At 42.8% G+C, this 25030-nt stretch overlaps 2 protein-coding genes across 5 annotated transcripts; both read right to left on the bottom strand.

Moving 5' to 3' along the window:
• Positions 1 to 1994: 1994 nt before the first annotated feature.
• Positions 1995 to 15875, bottom strand: mdc1 (mediator of DNA damage checkpoint 1). Of its 3 annotated transcripts, none has more exons than XM_033641237.2 (12): positions 15738 to 15875; positions 14940 to 15104; positions 14232 to 14828; positions 14074 to 14152; positions 12670 to 13934; positions 11584 to 11646; positions 8025 to 11446; positions 7413 to 7550; positions 5579 to 5761; positions 5305 to 5430; positions 4038 to 4148; positions 1995 to 3920 (listed from the first exon to the last, which is right to left on the bottom strand). In XM_033641237.2, exons 2-12 carry the CDS (start codon positions 15073 to 15075, stop codon positions 3717 to 3719), a joined length of 6324 nt encoding a protein of 2107 aa, XP_033497128.2. In that variant the 5' UTR covers positions 15076 to 15104; positions 15738 to 15875; the 3' UTR covers positions 1995 to 3716. The 3 variants fall into 3 exon arrangements, with proteins under 3 accessions (XP_033497128.2, XP_078027805.1, XP_033497127.2); XM_078171679.1 differs by having other exon boundaries at positions 14940 to 15109; positions 15738 to 15802; XM_033641236.2 differs by lacking the exon at positions 15738 to 15875 and having other exon boundaries at positions 14940 to 15375.
• A 2140-nt stretch (positions 15876 to 18015) lies between these two features.
• tubb5 (tubulin, beta 5) lies at positions 18016 to 22687 on the bottom strand. Of its 2 annotated transcripts, none has more exons than XM_033641241.2 (5): positions 22434 to 22687; positions 19783 to 19891; positions 19467 to 19574; positions 19125 to 19369; positions 18016 to 19002 (listed from the first exon to the last, which is right to left on the bottom strand). In XM_033641241.2, the coding sequence occupies exons 1-5, from the start codon at positions 22488 to 22490 to the stop codon at positions 18190 to 18192; spliced, it is 1332 nt and encodes a 443-aa protein (XP_033497132.1). In that variant the 5' UTR covers positions 22491 to 22687; the 3' UTR covers positions 18016 to 18189. The 2 variants fall into 2 exon arrangements, with proteins under 2 accessions (XP_033497132.1, XP_033497129.1); XM_033641238.2 differs by having other exon boundaries at positions 19467 to 19577; positions 22434 to 22679.
• Between the last annotated feature and the right edge of the window lie 2343 nt (positions 22688 to 25030).

The following is a 25030-nucleotide window of genomic DNA, read 5'->3' as shown; positions in this document are numbered from 1 at the left end:
GACCGAATCATTGTGACATTGCTTAACAACAGTCATTTCCAGGTGGACAACTGACAATTGATTTGAATTGCAGACACAGTAGCCTATATAAAGCACTATAAAAAAAAATCCACCAAAAAAATCAATATCAGTGTAAGTGCACGCTATATTAAGAATATTTTCACTGCCTTACCCTCCACACTAACTGATCGAGGCAGGTGTAGATAGCACCTTGTCAATCATGTCTGGTGGCTTTGAGATAACAGCTACAGTAAAAAAAAAAAGGCTGTCTGACAGCAAGGTAAATCAGCGAAAAGATTTTAAATATAGCATACACTTTAAGTAATATTGATTCTTTTTTTTAGGTGGCTAAAAAACTAACCAATTGAGGCAGTGTCTGTTCAGTGCTGTTTGATTTTATATACGTGATACACGGGTTTTCTACCCAGAAGTTATTGGTAACATTTTGATTTGGTCTATATGGGTACGTTTTCTGTTTCAAACTGTGAACACAGCAATAGAATAAAGCTCATTTGGGTAAAATAAATAAATAAATAAATAAATAAAAACATTCTGTGGGTCCACAAAATCGGCATCACATTCTTCGTCTATGGAGCTGCTCCAGACTTTATACCCTACAACATCACAAGTTTTTGAGTTACTTCTCTGGTGTCTGGCTTTGAGAGAGTAGCTCATGTTCACAATTATTGATTGAACTTTCCAGGGCCATGGAAATAACATACTGGAATTCTTAATTAGGTGGTGTTCCCCTTTAACCAAGAACATACCACAATAATCAAATGTGCACATTTCAATATCATCATCAATAAAGAGAAGGTACAGTTCAGTACAATCAAAGCCCTCACTAAGAGGGTTTTAAGAAATAAACTAGGGCCTTAGTGATCCTTAAACTAAGGGGCCTCAAAAGAGTAAATCTGGCATACATTAAATGAGATAAAGAGAGATCCTCTTCAGGTGCGAGTTTTCATTGATTCCCAAGTCTCAGGACGCAGACTGTGACAAAATCAGTAACAACTGATTTTTAGCCTGAAGGTCCGACATTTTTAGCCAAATCTTATAATTCTACCTAAATTGTTTCACATCGAAGCCTTAAAAATACAGATACTAGCCTAGGCAGAGATATTGGATGAAGGGAGATACCCAACTGTAGGCTTACCCAATGTTAAGAAAACGGTTACTCTTCCTGTCTCCTAAGTGGGCCTGGTTAGCTCTCCCTCCAATCAGAGCCTGTTCTCCTTCAATCCCCCCACCACCGTGTTGAACAGATGCTCTGTGGATGTCTGTGTATGCGGATCGAGAAGCAGGTGGAATGAAAATACATTCTTCCTATTATTGCAGCCTATTGTTGCACAAAGCTTGGGCATTTTTTATTTATTACTAGCGGTAAATAACTGTTTGTAAGCTAACTGTGATTTTACCGCCTGTTTATCAAGATCACAAGATCTCGCGAGAACTTATTTTCTGAGACGGACAGGGCTCAAACAAAGTTAACTTTCTCTTGATCTCTGCGGATGAAAAATGCAGCTTTAATGTCAGAATATTGGGAAGATGTGTGGCTTGTGGAAAATGAACCCAATATTTACTTTAGTGACTACAGGGCGAAAGAATTGACCATAAATTGTGATCACGTTCATTTTCCTCATTGACGACAATACATTCAGAGCTGCCGCAAGTCTCCTACGGGGGCGTGGCGCTGACGTCACTGAATCAGGAAGTGAGCTGAGTTGGGTATCTCACTTCATCCAATATCTCTGGCCTAGGTGTAGATTTAAGGGGGAATGCAGAGGACACGCCCCCCTCAATATTTAGAATACATGCACTTGCCACCCCCCCCAATTAAAAACATGAAAGAAGCAGAGGACGCATAAAAATTCACCAGAATACAGGAAATTTAGTGAAGGGAGTACCCTGCCTCTCACACCACTTCATATGCATCTCCCCCAGTGTTTAAACAAAGACTATATAAGTTGCAAAAGTAAATACACATATAGTTAGACGTAATAGAAAAGATTTAATGTTTTCATCAGTTATACGGACAGATTTCATGATTTCATACAAATACAAAGTTGGTGTTGAGATATTAGCTATGACAGTTCTAAAATCAAACTACGTTACAAGCTAATGAGTTCATCTTTAAAACACCAAACAATACAGTAAGTTTAAAGGTCTACAGCGGGTCAGGGAAGGCGAGTTCTGTATACTGGTCTTTTTGAACATAACATGTATACACAAACACAGTAAATTGGTATTGATGTAGAAGCAGCATCAGCATTCAGGTGCCTACATATTGTGTCTCATCCCTGGACGTAATAGGATTGGACGAAGCCTTAATGGAGTAGGTGGTGGTGGTGGTGGTGGGCGTTAATGGAGACAAGACATGCTGGTAGGTTCATGATAACCTCGGCACTTCCTATCAGGAAATTAAACGAGCTTTTTTTCATCCACTGGCCACTGTAGCTGGTGTATTTCAAAACAGAACCCCCATCAGTTCCACTATTTCTATTTCACCACCCAAACATGATTACACGACTCGCACTTCTCGGCTGGGTACCTGCCAAACTGGATGATTGAGCAGAAGCACTTAGGACGCACAGAGAGCAACAGTAATTTAGCAGTGTTAATTCCTGCTCCGCTTGTTATTGTTGCGTAAAGAGAAAGGTGAAGCACTGGGGAGGATGAGAGAGGGGAAGTGACAAGGACGGTTGAAGGGTAATTATAGCAGCAACACTGGTTTTAGCTTTTGCAACTTTAAAAACTACATTTTTTTCACATGTAAAAGGCAAAAGGTAAGATCGTAAGAAAAGACCATAATGAGAGTAGATTTCTAAACCGTAAAAATTTGAGACACCTTACTCCTTAGTAAGTTTCCTAAATTTTGTTTCTTCCATCGCAAATGTTTTTCAACATTTTAAAGCTGCACCCATGCTACATCCACACAATGTGATAAAAACCGTGCAAGTGAACAATCAAGTTTTGCTGCACATGGCAAATACATTCCTCTAGTCTTTGAGTCTGTTTACACCTGATATTAACGTGTGTTTCAGTGATACAAACACAAGTGGACAGCCAAGACACATCAGCATTCACAACTGTGTCACCAAATATGCATCTCCACCTGCCCACTTGTGTTCAGATCTCGTTGTCGCTTAAGTCATTAATGCTGGAGGTCGAAGGGCATTACGTCAGCACTCTTGCTGGCTGCTTGTTAGCATGCTCGTGTTAGCAGTTGTGTTGGTACAGCTGGAGATATCACTGTCAGGAGATTTCAACATGTCTCCTTCCACAGAACAAACGATGGACACACAACACTTTGTCCAACTTTTTGTAAAATGGTCAGGTTATAGAGCGTTAACATACTGTTACCAAAACAACCACCTGAATGTAATCAAGACACATTAGCCTTTTCACTACAGCAGGTATGTGGTCAAATGCGTCCCAGACTGCCTCAGCAAGTGGCTGCAGTGGTCCGGTCACAATCCCTCTTGGTGGTTGTTTACACTTGTATTTAGTGCTATCCACTTGTGACTGGATCACCAAAGATGCATGTCAATACCAGGAATAAACAGGGCCTTTAATACAGACGAACAGCTGACTCACTAGTGTTTCTACTGGTCTCTGATTTAAAAGGGAATCTGTGAGTGATGATAAAACCCCACCGTGGCAGATTTCCTACACACACTGTAGATGGAGGGTTTTTACAGTGTACCCTGGTGATGTTAAGTCTTCTTCCTGCTCCGTCCCTTGCCTCCTGCGGGCTGTTGAGCATTTGTAGGAGCAGAAAGTGTGTGGGTCTGAAGGTCAACTTTCTGCTGAAGGATCCCTGTGAGAATGAACTCAGCTGTGACGACTGGGAGAGATGCAGAGAGAGCCGGGCCACACAGCGACCAGTCCTCCTCGCAGGAAATCACTACAGTCTGAGGCTGAGAGGGAGGAGGGGGGTGACAGAAAATCAATAATAACAGATGTACTGAATGACTATAACAAAATAATGTTCATTTGTTGTATTCAAGACCTGAGTGAGAAACACTGGCTGGTACCTTGTGAGAAGAGGGCATCTTAGGTAGAAAGGTGGCTCCACTGCAGGAGATTATGTCTTTCATTTGAACTGGCTCTGGTTTCACTGACTTTGTTACGTGGATCTCATACCCCTAAGAAAAAAGAGAAGAGACGACAAGAGATGCAGTGCACGACATATGTCTCTGCAAGAATGCCTAAAGAAATCAATATAAAGCTCTTAGGGACGGAATTTGGTATTACACGTGTATACCTGCCCCATATTTAGCCACAATCAGCACAGTATGCATCAAACTATCCCTTCAGCTTTGATACTGATCCAAACAGTGTAGAGTAGGAAGAGAGCGTGTAACAGAAATGGAAACATCACTGCTAGCTTCCCTACCTGAAGTGCCCATAAAACAAACAGTATAACAATAAATGTCAAATTACTTTCCATGAGCCAAAGTGTAATGGTAAACAACCGAAACTGTACTCATGAAAAAATCTGAGCACATTCTACTACAAAGAGGCTGAGCTGAAAGCAATGCTTCACAATAAATAAAAGTCAAGGATTTGAGATCTTTTATAGGCTGAGGATGATTCCAACACAAACATGTCGGTATTCCCACCCTGACTCCCTATTCCTATCTGTCAATTTTATCCAGGACAGGAATATTTGGGCTGGATGGGCGTGGTTTTGCAGGACGCAGCACTGCATGCTTTCTCCATCTCCAACCTAATATCCCTGTGCAGCTTGTGTCCAAAATGGTCTGACTGATACACACTGCATGAAAGATTATAAGGGTCAAACAGCAAAAGTCCTTGCAGTCTACTTACAAACAGGCTACACTAACCCAAGCCAATAGGATAGTTAATGACCCATCCCATGTGAGGTGGCTGTGGCTCAGGATGTAGAGCCTGTCGCCCATTAGTAGGTGGTTCAATCTCTGGCTCCTCCAGTCTGCATGTTGATGTATCCTTAGGCATGATACTGAACCCCAAATTACTCCTGATGGTGTACGAGTGCGGATGAATGTTTGACTGAATAGCAGGTGGCACCTTGTATGATAGCCCCAGCCACCAGTGTATAAATGCATGTGTGAATGCATTTATGTGAGTGCGAAAGATGCTATACAAGTGCAAGTCTATTTACAATTTACCATATTCTAAACAATGACTAGCAGTTACTGTGCAAGAGCAAAATGCAAGAAGCAAAAACTTAAATGTGTCTTTGTAAATTGCATCCACCTCTCACTCAGATCAAAAATGTAAGTACGGGACTAAATGGTAGGACTGAGGTAAGAGTACCTGTAAGAGAGGCTGACGGCCAGCAGTCCCCAGAGACTCCTGCAGGCAGAAATTAAACTTCTTCTCCTGCTCTGGATCCTTCACAAGAAAAGCTTTAGGAGGCAGGAAGCTCCCCGCCTTGCCACTCTGAAACACAAGGAGAGGGAAGAAAGACAATCAGAGTGTCCACTTGAGTACGTCTGAGTGTAGTATTTGTGTAAATACTTCCAAATAGATTTTTCAAAAAGATAAAACTATTCTGAGGCCAGTTTTAACTGCTAAAACAGTAACTAACCTTGTCCAGCCATTGTGTGGTGACAATGGGGACTCCTTTAGCCACCGCACACAGGAACTTGACAGTCCTGCGCACCTTATCAGTCACCAGACAGTTCATGTCGGCCACACCTTTAGCTATGCTGCCTCCCAAACGAGCCAAGACTCTCTCCCCGTCTTCATCCACAACTCCTGTGAACAGCACCTGAGAGAATGATAGACACAGTGCGTTATTCATAGGTTTGAAGTAATGTTAACTCACATGAGGCCTACTGAGCAGATTTCTAGTACACTGTCATCCTATCAAGTAAAAAATGTAGAAGTAGGGGCACTGAAAAATATCTGATTCTAATCCCTGTAAAATTAGCAAAGCATGGCCTTGTCATGCACTGCTAAATTTTTGTATAATTTTCTGTGGTTCAGTCATATTCCAATTTTTCTCCTGATGGCTAACAGAACAGTCTGCTTATAGGAGAACCAAGCCGATATTTGGTGATGCCTACATTCAAAAGCAACAGTGATCACCTTCATAAACAAACCAAAAATAACTGAAATTCTGCAAAGTTTCACTGAATCGCCCTAATTGTCATTGATATGAATTAGGGTTGGGTACCTAAAGTTCCTATACAAGCAGTACTTAGCAGACCAAATCATGCCACAAATTTGGGTGCCTCATTTTGTTGCCAGATGGTGTGTGTAGGGAGTATGCGGCCATGTGAGAGAGAGCGTGTGTGATGGTGACACGTGACAGTAACACTGCAGTGACTGGAGCTTAGAATATGAAGTTAAACATAGCAGTGCAGTTTAGGCTATTTATCAGTGAATGAAGTGCTACAACTCCTCAAGGCCAAAGCCAAGCTCTCCTGTTTTTCTTGCTACCTGCTAATTAAAGGGAAGGAGGTTAGCCCTGAAGTTGGCTTCACAGTGGAAAGTGATCAGGCTCACATAAGGGGGACTGTAAGGTGGACCACCTATTCTCATTTTAAGTGACAATCTCAGCTGCTCCTAAACAGATAATGCAGAAATGTCTGGCTGCTGAGCCTCTCCTGAGTTAAGGAGACAATTATTGAGCCCAACAGAAAATTTATTTTAGCTTTAATTTATGATGTGAATGTGTTATGTGAATTTGTAAATAGTGTTTTGTGTTGATTCAGATTTATGAATATTTCTGATCTTTCTTTCACATCATTGACTGTCATTTTATGCATTATCAGGGTGTCTACAGGTATCAGACAGTTAAGTCTATTGCTTTTTAAGACCCATTCAAGACACCAAATTTAGGACAGCGTTTTGGACAAATCCAGTTTTACTTATTTAAGCACTGAAGGTGAGTAGTATAAATGTGGTCTTGCGCAGAGGTAGGTGTTATGTAGGGATATAGTTATTAGAGTGAGTTCAGTCAATCTACATTTTGCCAACAGGGAAGTGCATGTATGAAGTAAAATGACAGTATTATAGTTTTATAAAGGTTTGCAACTTCAGAAATGGGGATTTTTACATAGAAAGGCTTCACTCATTTTCACAGAAAGAAATAAAAAAAATGGATAAATGAAATTAGATAAAAAGTTTGTAGTAGTTAAGACAAAGTTATTGTTGTAACATTGAATTTAAGACTTTTTAAGACTTTTTAAGGACCCGCAGACACCCTGATTATTTATGAAAGTATCAGTTCAGGCACTGATAGCATTTTAAAGTACTGTATTGGCACCGGTATTGGAAAAAACCCAAACGATACACAACCCTAGTGTGAATGCACCATAAAGAAATGTGATTATCATTACAGTCAACTTTCTCTCATGTGCATCATTTTGACAATCTCAAAAATACAACCACATGTGTAGAAAGACGTATAGAACCTTGTAAGCCTGGCTGGCAACTCGTAATCGACCACCTGCTGCCGGGGAAGCAGAGGAGGAACGAGGGGTCTTTGCCACAGGTGAGGTGTTCGCAGGAGCCTGTCGCTTCCGGGATGCACTGCTGGTCGGAGTCTTGGGCTGTTCAATTAAAGAGAGGGGGGAGACAGGAACAAAGCATGAAACACACAAAAAGAATGATGAGAATGGGAGTAGTAAAGAAAGCGAGGAAGATAAAACAAGAGTAGGAAGTGGCTCTGTGACTACTAAACCACTTAATTCATTAGTGTATTAATGGTGATGCAGAGCAGGTCAGACTACTCTTGTTGCTATGAGAGTTGGAGAGACAAAGACAGTCCCTGATGTAGATTGCAGTACATTATGATGGTTGGAAAGGCTGACTCATAGAGACAAATGCACCGGGGCCTTTGGCCAAGGTAAAAGCCTTTCCTCTGAAGGACAGAGGTTCCTGGACACTACTTATATATTACTCAGCTTTCCGCTGGGTCTGATTTATCTTTCAGCCCTAATGCAGTTTGGTCTCAATTAAAACAACAATGTCTGAGACCTTAAAATGTCCAGTGCATATGTTTAATTGTCAAGTAATTAAGTCACCTCTGAGGCCTCCACATGTGGATCCTGGTCAACAGATGCTCCACTTTCTTCCTGCTCCTCTTTCTTCTTTTTCTGGACAGCTGACGTCCGATCTCTGCCTTTTTTCTCAACAGTCTCCTCCTCCATTTTCTCGCTGTCTTCTTTCACCTTCACTTCAGTGGGGGAATCTTGTGTGTTCGTCTTAGCCTGAGCCGTGGACGCTCTACCTTTTCTCTTAGCCTGGACTGGAATGTCATCTTTTGTTTCTTCTTTTGCTGCCTCTGTTGTTTCGGCTTTCTCCTTCCCCTTGGAAATGTTGGAGCTACTGCTAGGCTCTTCCTCCAACTCTCTTTTTCTTCCTTTTCTTTTCTCTTTAGCTTCATCTCTATCACTGGCAGCAGGAGCAACTGGTGCCTCCACAGTCTCACTCTTTACAACTTCTCGGTCTCTGCCCCTGTCACTCTTCTTTGGGAGAGTTGACTCTTCACTTGCACACTCCTGATCCTGAGTAGGGTCTTTCTTATCTGCAGCAGGTTCTGCATCATTTGCATTGGCTCGCCGTCGCCCTCTTGTGGTACTAGGCTGCTGAGAGTCTGCCTTCTCTTCGTCATCATCATGGGGAACCTCATTAGAGGGTTCCTCTGCTTTCCTGCTCTTCCTGCCTCTGGCTGTAGGTTTGGAGGCCAAATTCTGGTCACTGTGACTAGGAGGAATGGAGACAGGCTCTGGCTCAGTTTTCCTCCCTCTTCCTCGCTGCCTGCCTCCTCTTCCTCCTCTCTGAGAGCTCGTGCTGCAGCTGGATATCTCAGAGTTGAGGGAGTTGATGGAGCTGGACCTTGAAAGGACTCCCTGTGGAGGAATATCTTTACTGTCCTGTTCTGTTGACTCTGCAGCCACTGTCCTCCTTCTATTGCTGCTTCTAGCGATGGCCGTCTGGGGTGGCTCACTGGTCCTCTTTCCTCCTCTGCCTCTGCCTCTGCCTCGCCCCCTGTTCCCCTGGGTGCTCACACTTGAAGTAGATCTCTCTGAGCTGACAGAGTTGGAAGAGTTGGAGCGAGATCTGGTCCTCCTTGCTGGGCCATCATCATTGGCTGATATTGTTGAGTCTTGTTCTGGTTCTGTTGTACTCGGGGTAGCAATTGTTCTTTGTTCTCTTCTAGTTGCTCTTCCACTTCTCGCGGGTGTTTTGGCCTTTTTTTCTTCTTCTTTGTTCTTTTGTTGCTCTTTTATTTGTTTTTCTTTGGCCTCTTTTTCTTGTTTTGCTGTCTCCAATCTTTCTTTTTCCTCCTGTTCCTTTCTTTCCTTTTCAAATCTCTCCTTCTGTTCTCTCTCCAATCTTTCCTTCTCTTCTCTTTCTGCCTTTTCATGCTCTAATCTCTCGTTTTCCTCCTTCTCCTTTCTCTCCTTTTCTATTCTCTCCTTCTCTTCCCTCTCCAATCTTTCCTTCTCTTCTCTTTCTGCCTTTTCATGCTCTAATCTCTCTTTTTCTTCCTTCTCCTTTCTTTCCTTCTCCAATTGTTCTTCTTTTTCCTTTTGCACCCTCTCAGCTCTTTTCTTTTCTTCTCCCTCCTTTCTTTCCCTCTCTAATCTTGCTTTTTCTGCTCTCTCCCACTCAAGTCTTGACCTTTCAGCATTTTCAGCCTGCAATCTTTCTTGGTCTTCCTTCTCTTTTCTTTCCCTTTCTAATTTGTCTCGTTCCCTCCCTTCATCTTGTTCCTTTATTAGGTCGTTATTTGCAGCACTCTTGTTTCTTGCTGTTTCAGGCCGCTCTTCCTCTTCCTTGTTAACTTTCTGTTGCCTCATGGATATTTTCCCTTTGGCTCGTTTAGGCGGCTCTACCTCCTCCTCCTCCTCCTCCTCACTCCCCTCCTCATCAGGCCTTGACTTTCCCCTCCTTCCTCTGGTAGTTGGCAGAGCTTTATTCTTCCCTCTTGTCTGTCTCTTAGGAGGTTCAGAACACTCCGCCTGCTCCTCCTCTTCTCTTAATGTTGCCCTTGTCCCTCTTTTACCATTGACAGTGGTGCCACTGGTTCCAGCTTCAGATTGACTCCCTTTTCGTCTCTGAGGCTGCCGGCCAGTTTTTGTTTCCAAGGGCTGAGTTTCAACAGTGGAGGCCTCAGGATTTGTGAGCGGCTGTGTCTCCTCTTCTTGAATTTGCAGTACCTTTGCTTTTCTTTTTCGTGGACCTGGAATCGAGTCCTCATCATCACTTTCTCTGTCTTCACCTATGACCGCGGGCTGTGTTTCAGCAGCAGTGACTTCAGAACTAGTGAGGGGCTGTGTCTCTTTAAGTTGCAATGGTTTTGCTCTCCTTCTTCGTGGACCTGGAATCAGGTCTTCTTCATCACCTTCTCCATCTTCAGCCATTTCCATTGGCTGAGTTGCAACACCAGAGAGCTCAGAGTTTGTCAGTGTTTGTGTCTGCTCATCTTCTATCCGCAGTTGCTTTGCTTTTCTTTTTCGGGGACCTGGAAGCGAGTCCTCATCATCACTTTCCTCATTTCCACTTGTAGCCATGGGCTGAGTTTGGGCTACACCATCGTGCATGGGCTGAGTTTCAACAAGTGATAACTCAGAGTTTGGGAGCATTTGAGACTGCTCTTCTTCAAGCTGCAGGGGCTTTGCTTTTCTTCTTCGTGGACCTGGAATCGAGTCCTCGTCATCACTTTCCTCATCGTCACTTACAGGCATGGGCTGAGTTGCAGCTACAGGTAGGTGGGTCTTTTGAGGTTGAGCTGCTTTCTCATGTTCATCCCTCTCTTCTTTTTCATTCTGTCGTCTGGGCTCAACTTGTAATACAGAAGAAATTGGATTTTCTTCTTCCAAATCCTCCTCCTCCTCCTCAAAGGCAGACATTGGTTGGGTTTGAGCCATGGCAAGAGTAGATGAGGTGGGAAACTGCTGAGTCTCAACAGTGGCAGTGCTATTTCTCTCATCTTCATCGGTTTCATCCTCTGAATCACTGCGGGGCTCTGAAATATATGGCTGTGTTGCTTCTAAGGCCAAATTTGCAGACATAACTGAACTTCTGGCAGGTTCTTCATCATCTCCATAAGTCTGTGTAGCCTCATTCTCTAAGGAGGTCCTGTCTGCGTTTGAGATGGCTGCATATGCTTGGGTTTCTTCCATATTCACACCCCCCTCCGCAGGGACAAACGCTTGGGTGCTCTCTGTGGCTAAAGTTTGGGCCCGACCCTGCAGGTGGCTGCTGTCTGAAAGCCCCAGCTGGAAAGACAGTCCTCTGCTGGACTGTTCGCCTCTTTCATCACCAGATGACTCAAGGCAAAATTCTTGGGTGGGGTTCATGGTGTGGTCCTCTGGGGGGTTGCCCTGGCGGTCTCTGGTCTGAAGAATGAAGGACTGCGTCTCAGCCACAACAAAGTCCTCACCCTCCTGGCTGTCTGAACAGGAAGACAATGCTGTAGGTCTTAGAGCAGGGGGTACTGCACATAGGAGACAGAGGAGACAAAATAAGGAAATTGAGCAATGTTAAAATAAATATTTGCGCTCTGATACACTCACTTCCTTAGACAGACACAAACCTGTGTATAATTTAACTATATTAAAACATTTTACTTACATTTAAATGGTACAGAAGAAGGACTCATGAAAGCCTGAGTCTGCATATCTTCCACGTCTCCCTCTGAAACAAATCAAAGTGAGAAAACAAAAATGAAACCATGTTAAAAATGTGTTAAAACTGATGATTTATACCGTGGATCAAGGAGGTCATAATGTGGCTTACATCTGAGAAACAGAGGTCCACTTTATATGGATCACTAAAAACAAAATAAAATCTGATAAACTTAAATGGATTATTTGGAAAATCTAATCCTCTATTGCTAAAGTAATTAATAAACAGACATTCTGACCTCTTTATTTTGAGTGGAAACATGTATATTTTTCTTGTATCATATTGTTATTATTTTTGCTCATTGATAGGGTTTAAGTTATATTTATTTTTGACTTGATCCTTGAATCTGTGCAGTATAATTTCACACCTGAGAACATGCAACATAAAAAGGCCACTGCAACGTGACAGGCTTGTCCAGTAATTAAATTAAGTATGAACAAGCTTTATGTTACACACCTATAAGTGTGTCATGGGGAGTCTATAAGTGTGTAGCTGTAATTGTATTCTTCTTTAATGTCATTTTTGTGTGTAGTGTTGATACTGTTTTGTGGAATTGTGATAAATTAGTAAATTAAGTTTAAAAAAAAAAAAACTTAACGCCAAAAGAACTATCCTCCACTAAACAGCAATAACCTCAAGCAAAAATATAAATACATGAATATTTTATTTATTCTCAAGCTGCAGCAATTGGTCACTTAATTGAATGGTCAATCAAAAGAAAATTAATTGGCAACCATTTCAATTAGTTAATAATTACTTCAGTCATTTCAAGTGCACCTGCAAAACATTCCCCTGTGGTTTCAGCTTCTTCAGCATAAGAATTTGATGATTTTCTCTATAAACTGAATATCTCTATAACAAAACAAGCATCATACTGGGCTGTGTGGAATTATACTGGGTATTTTTCATTGTTTTCTGTCATTTTATAAAGCAAACAATAAATCAAGAAAATGATCAGCAGATGAAACAGTTATGAAAATCATCTTTAGTTGCAGCATTGAGTTGTCATTTGAAGATTGACTGACTGATTACCTGACGCCTGTACAGGAGTAGAGCAGTTCTGCAGGAGGGGAGCCAGCAACCCTGGAGTATTTTCTCTGCACAGGTTAGGAATCTGGCCCTCACCCGTCTCTCCAAAATCCACCTCCTTATCTTCCACATCTGTGCCGCTGTCAGCTTTAGGTTTGGATGGATTGACCCCATCTCCAGCAGGGGGCACGCTAGATTCATCAACATCCGTGTCTGCATCAGAACCGGAGTGAAGACCATCTGACAAGGTTGAGACAGCAAGAGGTATGACCAAAGGAGAGTTGTCTTCCACATCTGTGTCGCTGTCAGACAGAATATCCAAACCTGCTCCTGCACCTGCAGTTTGGCGTGATTCTGTGACAGGAGACGCCACTGAAGGTTCACTGCTGGCAGGGGTGGGAATAGCTTCATCATCTGTGTCACTGTCTAGATGCAGACCGCTAGACGCAGCAGGGACGGAAACAGGCTCAACTGGCTTGATATCTAATCTAGTGGGAGTTTCATCTATTTTAGGGCATGTATTGTTTGTTCCATGTTCCTTTTCTTCTTCCTCATCAACATCTGTGTCACTATCCAGGTGGAAATCTTTCAGCTGAGTTGAAGGAGCAGAGTCAGCTTTGTGTGGACTCTGAAGTGATGTGGGTTTTGCTTCTGTAGTCGCATCTGACACAGCAGCAGCATCATCATCATCTGCATCAGTGTCACTGTCCATAGTGATGCCCTCTGGCTGAATAACAGAAATAACATGAGGGGGTTTGGTGTGGTCAGCAGAGGAAGATTTGGGTACTTCGTCTAAGGCATCATCATCCTCATCGACATCTGTATCACTGTCCATGTGAAACTGGGCTGTGTTTGGTGGTTGATCAGCTTGTTGGTTTGTATTCAAGGCCACAGGACCTGCAGATGCCACCCTTTCCTCCTCTCCCTCCACATCAGTGTCACTGTCCATGTTAAATGCAGGGATTGCATCTGCTAGTGTGGATACAAGCAATTTATCTTCTCCTGTAAGACTGACATTACTTTCCTGCTTTGCTGACACATGTTGTCCACTTCCCCCAGACTTTATCCCTCCCAGTGCTGCTCTTTCTTCCTCCATCCCTTCCTCCATCCCTTCCTCCACTTCACTGTCGTCCACAATCCCAAATGCCTCTTTTTTCTTCAGCTGCTGTCGCCCCACATCTTCGTCCGTCTCCTCCTTGCTGAAGCTGACATGTTTGTGAGGTCTATTTTTAGTGGAGGAGGACGGTGTTGTGGGACTTTCATCCTCACTGTAAAACGGTGGACAAGCATTATAATTCAGACGTGAAAAGAATAAACAGAAAAAGCACACACTTACAGGGACTGGTTATATCTGTGTTATAAATATACCTATCTCAAAAAGCCCAAAATAAGATGATTCTAATATACCTTTCAGGTACAATTGTGTTTCTAGGACTCAGGAATGTTGAGCAGTCGGGACCTGATTTATGGGAGTCGGAATCAGACACTGTAAAAGAAAAATGTTAAAACATCAGATAGAAATGAACAGGACTTAATTTCTACATGTTTTTTTATAATTTACATACCAAGAGCCTTGCGCAGTCTGTCTCCTCTTTCTCCATCTGAGTCTGAGTCAGATTCTGGGACCAGGCTCCCATGTGGCTGGGTTGGAGTTTGCTCAAAGGACAGGCAACTGGACCTCACAGGAGTCTTCTTTGTGTCCCCCTGATCAGGTAGTGACACCCTAGCCTTTGTACCTCCGTTGACAGATTTCTTGCCGCCTGTGCTTGTGTCACCTACCTTCTCTCCAGAGGCATCTGGCAACCTTGCATTTACCCCTGAATTTTTGCTCACAGGAGTCCTCATGTCCCCTTGAGCAGAAACTGCATCTACAACACAGCTGACATACTGACACGGGATGTCTGCCACCACCAAACTGTCATGCTCACTGAGGGCATAGCGGACATTAGGAGTCAGCTTTAAGCGGCCCTTGCGGGTCCCATTCATGCTCCCTAGGTCCCAGACCAAAGCCTCTATGTCCACTTCACTATGACTGCCTTTTCTCTTGTAGACAGAGATGCAGATGGTGGCGTGCTGCTTGGATATTGAGGATGCTGGCAGGGGCAGGGTGCAGGTGTTGGGGTCACGGCCAAGCACATTATCTCCCAAAAAGAGTGGCAACTCTGGGTGACAGAGAGAATCCATCAAAACAAATACATATTAATGCAAGTTAGGCAGACTGTGGATGAATCAACAAACCATAGATGTAGTAACAGCAGTAGTAAGCCACTCACCTGTCTCAGGGATGTGTTGATTTTTTAAGATGCACAGTTTAGCCAATGGTCGCCCTCTCTCGTTTTCATTCTCCTCTTCATTTTCGTCCTCATCTGACTCCAAGATGGAGTCACAGATCATCTGAGTAGCATCCATTCCTCACACAAGGTAATCCCAGACGACTGCTGCACTAACACAGACAAAAAGCTATTACGGCTCGTCTAATTCCACCAACGTTAGCTTTGACTAAGTTAGCCGTTAGAACATAGCCAGAGACACGTTAACTGCCGTTGTAGTTATAAGCAACGTTAGGCAACACCATGCGGCTAACGTTAGCCTAAATAACTAATTAAATCTTTTTAGCGTTACTTTCAGATGCTATCCTACGGTTAATAGCGTAAAGCAACGCTAATACAACTTTTATTGAACGTGTCTGAACATGTCTGTCACAACAACATCACTTAACAGCAATTCCACTTCCGGTCACTACAAAAACAAACTACGAAAAAAAACGTTAACCGTCAGCTTGGCTAATTCTAACAACCAACTGTACCATTTTCTCCGTTATTGTCAATTAATAGCAAATAATATTCTCAATTTAAGCATTAGTTGCTTCTAATTTCAAGTAAATAACTCCCAATTATCTCATCATGGCAATTACTATGAAAACTATGAAGGACGTTTACGTGATTACACGAGTGGCTTGACTGTACTAAACCTGAAATTGTTCAAATGAGCTAATTTAAATTCGCAGTGTAGGTGCATTACGCTTCTATCTTTACATAACGTTAAGGAAAAGGCTAAGTTATCATACGTACCTTCACACGCTTTGCTCAATGCATATAACAGAAAATAAACATGCACATCCTGGAATTTTTCGACAGCGCCCACAAGAAGCGTTTCTCTCACACGCGATTGGCCAATATATCAATCAATCACGCTAGACTCTGCTGCCATTGGTTAGTAAATCCTCAGTCTTTCTTTAAACGTCTCTGACTGGACCAATTTTCCCCGAAGCGCCATTCTTCATACCAGTGTCGTGTCAGTGGCAGTCAGTGGCGCTGGTGTGGCTCTGGTGCACAAAGAGACCAGTCAGGTGTGGTAGAGTAGAGGAATGAGGCTGAAATATAACACATTTACAACACTCGAGGCATTTGTCTGGACTTTTACAACGGTCTGCATAAGCTGCACATCTATATCTTACAACAACAATAAAGGCTTTATGTTACATCATCAAGTAGCTTACACCTTGTTATTTATCAGTTATGCTGGGACATTACTATAGGATATTCAAAACTGCGCAACGGACCAGACCAGTTTAGACTAATGTTTAGAGTATTGTAACAATAAAGGCTTTATGTTACATCATCAAGTAGCATATTGTTTTTATCAGTTAGGCCCTGCATTAGTTTGCTGTCAGGTGCACTTCATGAAGTGATCCAAAAAGGTTCGATTTTACAGGTCCCATACTGCATCATTTTCTATTTTCATATCTGTCACATAAGGCAGGACAACTGCCTAGCTTCCCAGAATTCTAGGGACACTGAACAAATGTTTTTTTTCCCAATTTATACAGAAATTTGTATGTGAATAAGCAAAAGCACAACATAACCTGACATAAAGGTGTTGATATTATCGTTTATATATTTATTTTTATAATCATAAACCTTGAGGATCTGTCTCAATGAGAGCCCCTGTGTCAAAAGGCAGTTCAAGACTATTATTATTACAGTTTTGTGTGTATACATTTCCACACAGCAACCCTGGGGCCATGGATGGATTATGAGAACGAGGACAATTGGGCCCCACTACCTCTCCCACAGGACACACAGACTTTGAGGTGGTTTGCATCTCTTTAGTGGTTATGCATCTTTTTTTTTGTGGTGTTGTGTCTCTTGGTGGTCATTCTGTGACTCTTTGTAGTTATTTTATGTCTTTGTAGCTATTTGGGTCTCTTTGTTGCCATGTGGGTTTCTTTTAAGTAATTTTTTGGCTGTTTTTGCTTCATAGTAATTTTGTGTCTTCATGTGGCTGTTTTGTCTCTTTGGAGTTCCTGTGCATCTCTTTGTGGTCTTTTTGAGTCTATTTGTGGTTATTTTAAGTCTTGCTGGTTGGTATGGGTTAATTTGAGAGACATTTTGTAAGAGAAGGCCAGGGGGCCTCTGATACTCTGGGCCCCTGGGCCTCTGCCTGGTAGGCCCGTTCAGTAATTCATCCATGCTTAGGGGCCTGTGTGGGAGGAATGTAGGTCAGCTCATTTCTGCCCTGGGGCCTCGCTGCAGGTTGAGCAGTCATGTCTGGGGCACCACCAACAGTTTGAAGTGTTATGTTTTTATGATGTAATGATAAAGTTGCACAACTACTTACTTTAATGTTTGGTGCACCTGCATCTTAGACTCCACACTCTCCACAGGAATTATAATGCTAAACCTGACAACTACAAATACGTAGCATTGTTTCTTACTTGTACAAAATTAAGTAGATGGAACATTGTTGGTTGGTCTTAATATGTGGAACTGTGATTATGAGGTTGTCGCCTATAATAGGACCATCTAAGCGCTGCTGGTGTGCAATGAACATATGTTCCAAGGTTTGACTCATAGTTGTGGGAATGTGGCTTGACACAGAGAAAAACTTGGTCTGACTATCATGTTGCAAATTGGTCATGCGCCCTTAACCATCATGCTTGTGGAGTAGAAACCTCTAAATATGACTTCATCCAATAATATCTGGAAACCATATTTGACCTACTGTATGTCTGCACTGAGAATTCCTTTTGGTTTCACTGTCTTCTAGTTTAATGCTCATGTAACTGACATTAAACCTACTTATCTATGCATAACAAACTGAACAACGCAGCTATTTTTCATAGCTGCAGGAAACAGCACATGAATGCATCAGTATCCTCTACTACAGAAACTGCTGATCTCAACAGAACTAACATTCATCCATTTCTGGAAATCCCCCTTCATATCCAATCCTTTGTATTTACACTGTTTTAAATGTGATTGAAATTTAATGGCTGAGTTGTGGTGAAGGTTTTATCAGACACATCAGTATCATTTATATTCAAGCATTAATAAAAAGGAAAACAAGTTTTCATTTGACACCTTTATTCGCAGTGACTCACAAGGGATCGCTAATGTAGGCTAAGGTTTAATTCTAGCAATGCTTCAGACACTATGTTTATTCCTTTGTTACTTTTGTGGTTGTTCTTTTCTGATTATTTCTCGTTTTGGCATTGATGTCTTGACATTCACATATTTATCTTCAAGCATCATCTTCAGCCTCCTCCTCAAATTCACCCTCCTCTTCAGCAGTGGCATCCTGGTACTGCTGGTACTCAGACACCAGGTCATTCATGTTGCTCTCTGCCTCAGTGAACTCCATCTCATCCATACCTTCACCTGTGTACCAATGCAAGAAGGCCTTACGGCGGAACATGGCTGTGAACTGCTCAGAGATGCGCTTGAACAGCTCCTGGATGGCTGTGCTGTTGCCGATGAAAGTGACGGCCATTTTGAGGCCACGGGGTGGAATGTCACAGACGGCGGTCTTCACATTGTTGGGGATCCATTCGACGAAGTAACTGCTGTTCTTGTTCTGGACGTTGAGCATCTGCTCGTCAACTTCCTTCATGGACATGCGGCCACGGAACACGGCAGCGACAGTGAGGTAGCGGCCGTGACGTGGGTCGCATGCAGCCATCATGTTCTTGGCATCGAACACCTGCTGGGTGAGCTCGGGTACTGTGAGGGCTCTGTACTGCTGGCTGCCTCTGCTGGTCAGGGGGGCGAAGCCAGGCATGAAGAAGTGCAAACGGGGGAAAGGCACCATGTTGACAGCCAGTTTGCGAAGATCAGCATTGAGCTGACCGGGGAAACGCAGGCAGGTGGTGACGCCGCTCATGGTTGCAGACACCAGGTGGTTCAGGTCTCCGTAGGTGGGTGTGGTCAGTTTCAGAGTACGGAAGCAGATGTCATACAGAGCCTCATTGTCAATACAGTAGGTTTCATCTGTGTTCTCTACAAGCTGGTGGACTGACAGGGTGGCATTGTAAGGCTCAACCACTGTGTCTGACACCTGAGGACAGAAAACACACACAATCTTTCTTCAGTCTCATGATCTGAGAGAACAAAACCTGAGGCAAGAGGAGCTAAATTTAAAACTCAAAACTCTTATGCTCTATCACAAGGGTACATTACCTTGGGGGAGGGCACCACACTGAAGGTGTTCATGATACGGTCGGGGTACTCTTCACGGATCTTGCTGATGAGCAGGGTTCCCATACCGGATCCAGTTCCACCACCAAGAGAGTGGGTGAGCTGGAAGCCCTGCAGGCAGTCGCAGCTCTCTGATTCTTTGCGGACCACATCCAGGACTGAGTCTACCAGCTCGGCTCCCTCTGTGTAGTGACCCTTGGCCCAGTTGTTTCCAGCACCGCTCTGACCTGGAGGGGAAAGACAGACATATGAGCCATCTTTATCCCTGCTCATAAAAGGCTGTAGTCATTCAGTATCATAAGAATTAGGCTGTATTTCACCCACCGAATACAAAATTGTCAGGTCTGAAGATCTGCCCAAAGGGTCCAGACCTCACAGAGTCCATGGTGCCAGGCTCCAAGTCCACGAGAATTGCTCGAGGCACATATTTACCTCCTCCGCGAGAAAGAGAAAAGACAAGGAGAGAGAAAACATACCAACTCCATAAAGCAGGAAACCACAGTCTTGGTTGTTACCCAGGATACATAATGTGGGAATATCCATGCATGACAGCAGACACGAGAAAGTAATAACATGGTACACTTCAGAATGAAATGGCACATATACCCTTTACAAATCAGTTTTTAGAAAGGCAACCTACCTGTGGCCTCATTGTAGTAGACGCTGATCCTGTCCAGCTGCAGGTCACTGTCTCCATGGTAAGTCCCTGTGGGATCGATGCCGTGTTCATCGCTGATCACTTCCCAGAACTGCAGACACAAAATGGAAGGTATCACATGACAGCTACTTGCAAAGAAAGTACACATCTATCCATTAGCAATGCGGTTTATGGGACTGGGGACTTTAAACGAGGAAAACAGCAGTGGGTTTGCATTTTTTGGGATTGTAATGAAGATGACAGGATTTTTTCCCCTTTCACCAAGCCACGTATTAACCCCTTTAATACAATGCAGCTGTTAATATTTCCATAGTCATCGACTGATGACATAGCAGAATGTAGCTCTTTCAGATGTAGAAGGCAAAGGAGGGAGCACAAAGGGGCTACAGATCACTCCGGGGGCAACACTGAAAATAAACTCCATTTGCTGGCGGTCACACTACACTGAAGACACTGATTGTCTTCAGATCTGTATTCATGTCTTGTTCACTCTTTAAAGACCCACACCCACAGTGTATATATGCATTAAATCCCACAAGCGAGTGGGATTGTTGCATATGCAGGCAGCCATTTGCATGCACATATATTTTTGTCATATCTTCCAGCTAAGGTTTTTTTTTTGTCATACAGTCTGTGATTTTCTGCTAACAGCAGCAATAGGGAGGATTTAGAGTAATCTGGATAAGCGGGCTGTATTGCTGCTCACTACTTAAGAGATTGGGAGTCAGCTGTAGTCTAAGTATCATGACATTTAACTAAGACCATGTAAAACAAAAAATGACCAAGTGACCTTGATATGAGGGAGATCACAGTAGGGTAAAGAGCACAAAGAGCCGAAAAAGAGTGACTAAAAAAAATTGAGAAATTGACAGATATTTGACAGTGACACTGCTGATGGCTATCAGTAAAGACTGAAAATAGGCACAGTGAAAGAATGAGGACAATAAGCAGGAAAGCAATGCCACACCCTGACCCAATTCACCACAATGTAGCTCTTCAGCATTTCTGTCAATCATATCCACTGGACATCTGAGTCAATGAGTCCTGGGGGAATGGAAACAAATGAGGATCCTCACTTCCAGTATTTTAACACTATTTTGGACCACGCAGCAGCAAAAATGATACTCCATGTTTTAAAGGGGGAGATGGCTATACATTTACTGCATTATATCCAACTGCACAAGCCTACATATACACAAAATTTACTGCAGCTTGCGTTCTGTGCTGTGAAAATGAAATAAAAGCATATTTAATGGTTATACGTTCACATTTATTTCCTGTAGCTTTTCTTTCAAGGAATTGCACATCAGGTCAATTGAGAACCCAATGACTTCACCCACTGTGCATCAGCTGTTTTCTCCATTCCTCCCCCACCCAACCCCTAATTTGGTTAGGAGAGGAAAGACATTGATTACAAAGACAGGCCCTGCTTTGCTGGACATTAAAATCTCTGTCAGCAGAGCATCACTGTGATAATGATGTATCCAGTATTATATGGGCCATTGTTAATGTGGTCCTCAAACTATGTATGAGTAGCAGGGCAGGATCCCTGTGTGTGTGCTGGGGAGGTCCCTTTAAACATATGCTGTCTGTAGCAAATGATCAGTTGATAAAACAAAAGGAGGCAATAAGACAGGGATAATAACGGGCCCTAAGGACGTGTACTGTAGCAGACTGCAATTGTTACTGTAAGACTGGGTGGGTGATGTGTTGTGAGGCAGACTGCAGCTCCCTATTAAGCAGACTACTTTGTCAAATGCATTAAAATTATGTACAAAAATGAACAAAAGCAAGTAAGAAGTGGGGTTTTATTGCTAAAAAAGCAGTGATGATGACTCTCAGAAAATGCACTTTAACTGTCCTTTTAAAAAGGAGCAATTCATTCTTCACCAATTATCCATGCCACACCCTTTCCACAGCCCCCCTGCTTTCTCACCAGCTGCAACAGCAGTCTGCGTCCACAGCCTGCAGAAATAAAATCTAATCAATATGAGCTATTGATTCATCAGTGGTATGGGTGAAAGAAAAAATAACCAGGCCTACCATCCCAGCTTCCAGTCATTGTCTGAACTACCAGCCATATCTGCCTGTGCAAGACAAAGAAACCAGTGCGGAGTGCGTAATACTCTGACTGAGGGGCTCTGACATGTGAAGAATAGGCTGATTTTTTTTTCTTTTCCCCAGACAATGTCTTGAGGTCAGCTGAATCCTCAACAGTTGAGACGCAGACACGCCCGGTGTTGTGTGAACAAAACCCGTCGAGACACAAGAGCCCCGTTATACCGTTATTTCAATGCGAGTACGCACGGTCCGCTGCTCCACACCCACCCACCAGTTACCGCAGTGCACAAGATTCATACAGAAAAGCAGGGAAATTAACACTAACAGTGGGTTTTAACCATTTATGAGTGATATTTTATGATTTGTGGTGTGTTTAAATACACAACTGTATAACATCAATAGGAGGAGTGATTTTATTCATGCGCAATGAGACAAGAGGAGTCCTTTGTCTTCATACATAATCAAACCATCAGCTTCATAAAGACTTAGAATAAGCTTATGTCCTGCAAAATGTGCCTGTGAGAGAAAAATTTGTAAAGCAATATATTTATTCTCAAGATATATTTCCTTACCTTGGCACCAATCTGGTTACCGCACTGGCCGGCTTGGATGTGCACGATTTCCCTCATAGTGGATGCTAAAGTTTTACAACGAGGCGCAGACGGGTTACTTCACAGGGACGATGAGCCGACCGTAGACTACTGTGAAAGTGTCGGACAATGCCTTTATAATGTTGGAGCGTTTCCAGAACGAGGCTGGGGCCGGGGGAGGGGGCGTGGCTAGACCCAGACCCAGCTGCTGCCAGCGGGGATTGGCTGAGAAGACTGACCTAGTGCCGGGATGAGGAGGGGCGCTGCTGCAGATCAGGGAGTGGAAATAAGATACAGAGATTGGCCAGGATTTTACCAGCTGGTGTCCAGAGAAACCCAGTGACATGTATTACAGTTTTTTTTTATTTCAGACAACACAAGCGAGTAACCAATCAGCAGTTTTTAAATCAGACTTCTTACTGTAACACTATCACGCCCTGCAGAGTGGACAGATGGCAGGAATTTCAGTTTCAAGCCAGAGACAAGATGAGGTCAGCAGCTCAAGCCCCTCTCCTCAGGGTCCTTTGTCTCACCACAAGGCCTATTTTGTAGCTGCTCTGGAGCTTTTTGTCATGTTACATGATCTAGATGTTTTATTAAAGAGCTCCTTTGTCTGAAAAGGTGTTAAATCAGGGTTTGAGGGCTCAGTTGATCATGTTACACTGGGATGATGCATTTTTATCTTTTTAAAGGGTAACCTAAGTTATTTTTAAACCTGTGCCATATTTTCCAATGTTTTTGTGTCTTACTGACTAATGGGAACAACAATTTTGGGAATTAGTCTGCTCTTAAGCGACATGGCTGAAGTGTAACCACTCGGGGCAATCGTGCACCGTCAATTTACATCCACTAAAGGTGCTTGTTGTTTCCACTGTCTGACAGGCTATGATTATTATTCTAAGTGTCTGACAACATTATGGAAAGGATCCCTACAGAGGTTAATTGTTTTGTTAAAGAGTAAGATGCTTTTTGTTCAACTCGAAACAGCCCCAAAATTGCTGTCACCAAACCCAGGAGACTCCATTAAATAAACATTATTCTACCATGTATAGAACCAGCACATTTTTGCATGTAACTGGGTGAATTAAGATAAAAACAACTGACCAGCTCACTCAGTGTGAGAGTCCATGGTACAGGCAGGCAGTCCAAAAATGCAAATGGACTGACACATGTATTAATAAAGGATGTTTAACTACAGTCAGAGTGCCTGTACCATGGACTTTTACACTGATTGAGCTGGCCAGTCATTGTGTCTCGTCGTTATGTGAATGTTTGCCCCATCTTCAAAGAGCACCTGATTTTTTATAGCTAACTACATAGTGCCTTAAGCCAGTGCAACACTCCCTATTTTTTCCTCCTCATTATCAGTGACTCTGGGGGAATTAAGAGTTTATTTTAACCAAACTAGAGTTAGCGATTGCTGGAAGAGTGAAAAGACGAACCAGGATGGCTTTTGTGAGTTTTATTTTGTTTCCGTTGACCTTGAACAAAGTATTTTTTATCATAACAAAATTATTCCTTCTTTTCAATGGAGTCTAGTGAGTTGGGTGATGGGAATTTTAGGCTGTTTCTGGCTAATAAAAAATCTGCTTATTCTGTAAGAAAAAGGTCAACCTTCTATCATGTTGTGAAGACACTTAGAATAAAAATCTGAGCTTTTCAGTGTCAAAAAAAAAGCACTTGTAGTGGATGTGAACTGATGTGCATTATTGCCTGTTTAACTGCTGATGGCTGTAGCACTGTCCCTCAATACTTTTTCAGAAACTGTCTCCTACATGAGTCACTTAAACATAAAAACATGGGAAAATATGCTCCAAATATGCTCAGAGCAATCTTATAATAATGTAAAATCAAATGAAATCTTTATTTGCAGATGGGGCCTGACCAGTTGTCATGGAAATATGGGTGTTCATATTTTCTTATATTTTTTCATTTCTGAATACTTCAAGGACTTCTTATCCTTTATGGCTTAAAAGATTATTTTTTAGCTTTGTAAAAAGCATTTGAGAAATCAAGAAAACAATCTTGGCTCAAGGTCCATCTAGTAGCTGTTCTGTAGCTTTAGGGTTTTGTAATTTTCTTATGTTTATCTGATATTATATGTAAGAAAAGGTACCCTTTACTGTCCCAGGCATCATAGAAACAATCATACTGTCAGGGTTGAGGAGGACTACGGGTATCTGGGAGTGGATATTGACAATAAATTGGACTGGGCTAAGAACGCTGAAGCTGTCTTTATTTCCTGATGAGGCTGAGGTCTTTCAACATCTGACTGACTACTAAGGATGTTTTCTGAGTCTGTGGTGTTCAGTGCTATCCTGTTTGCTGTTGTGTGCTGGAGCAGGTTGAGCATAGCAAATGACAGCAGACTCAGTAAAGTGATTTGCAAGGCCAATAGCGTCATAGGGGTGGAGCTGGACTCTCTGGTTGCACTGTCAGAGAGGAGGATGCTGTTTAAGATATGTGTCATCACAAACAATGCTCCCACCCAGTCCACAATGTGCTGGTGAAACACAGGAGCACAGTCAGTGGTAGACTCATTCCTCCATGATGCATCACAGAGTACCACAGGAAGTCAT

This window comes from Epinephelus lanceolatus, chromosome 10 (assembly GCF_041903045.1).
Source record: "Epinephelus lanceolatus isolate andai-2023 chromosome 10, ASM4190304v1, whole genome shotgun sequence".
NCBI lineage: Eukaryota > Metazoa > Chordata > Actinopteri > Perciformes > Serranidae > Epinephelus > Epinephelus lanceolatus.
Note: the sequence above shows the minus strand (reverse complement) of the source record. Positions and strands in the feature narration are given on the sequence as shown.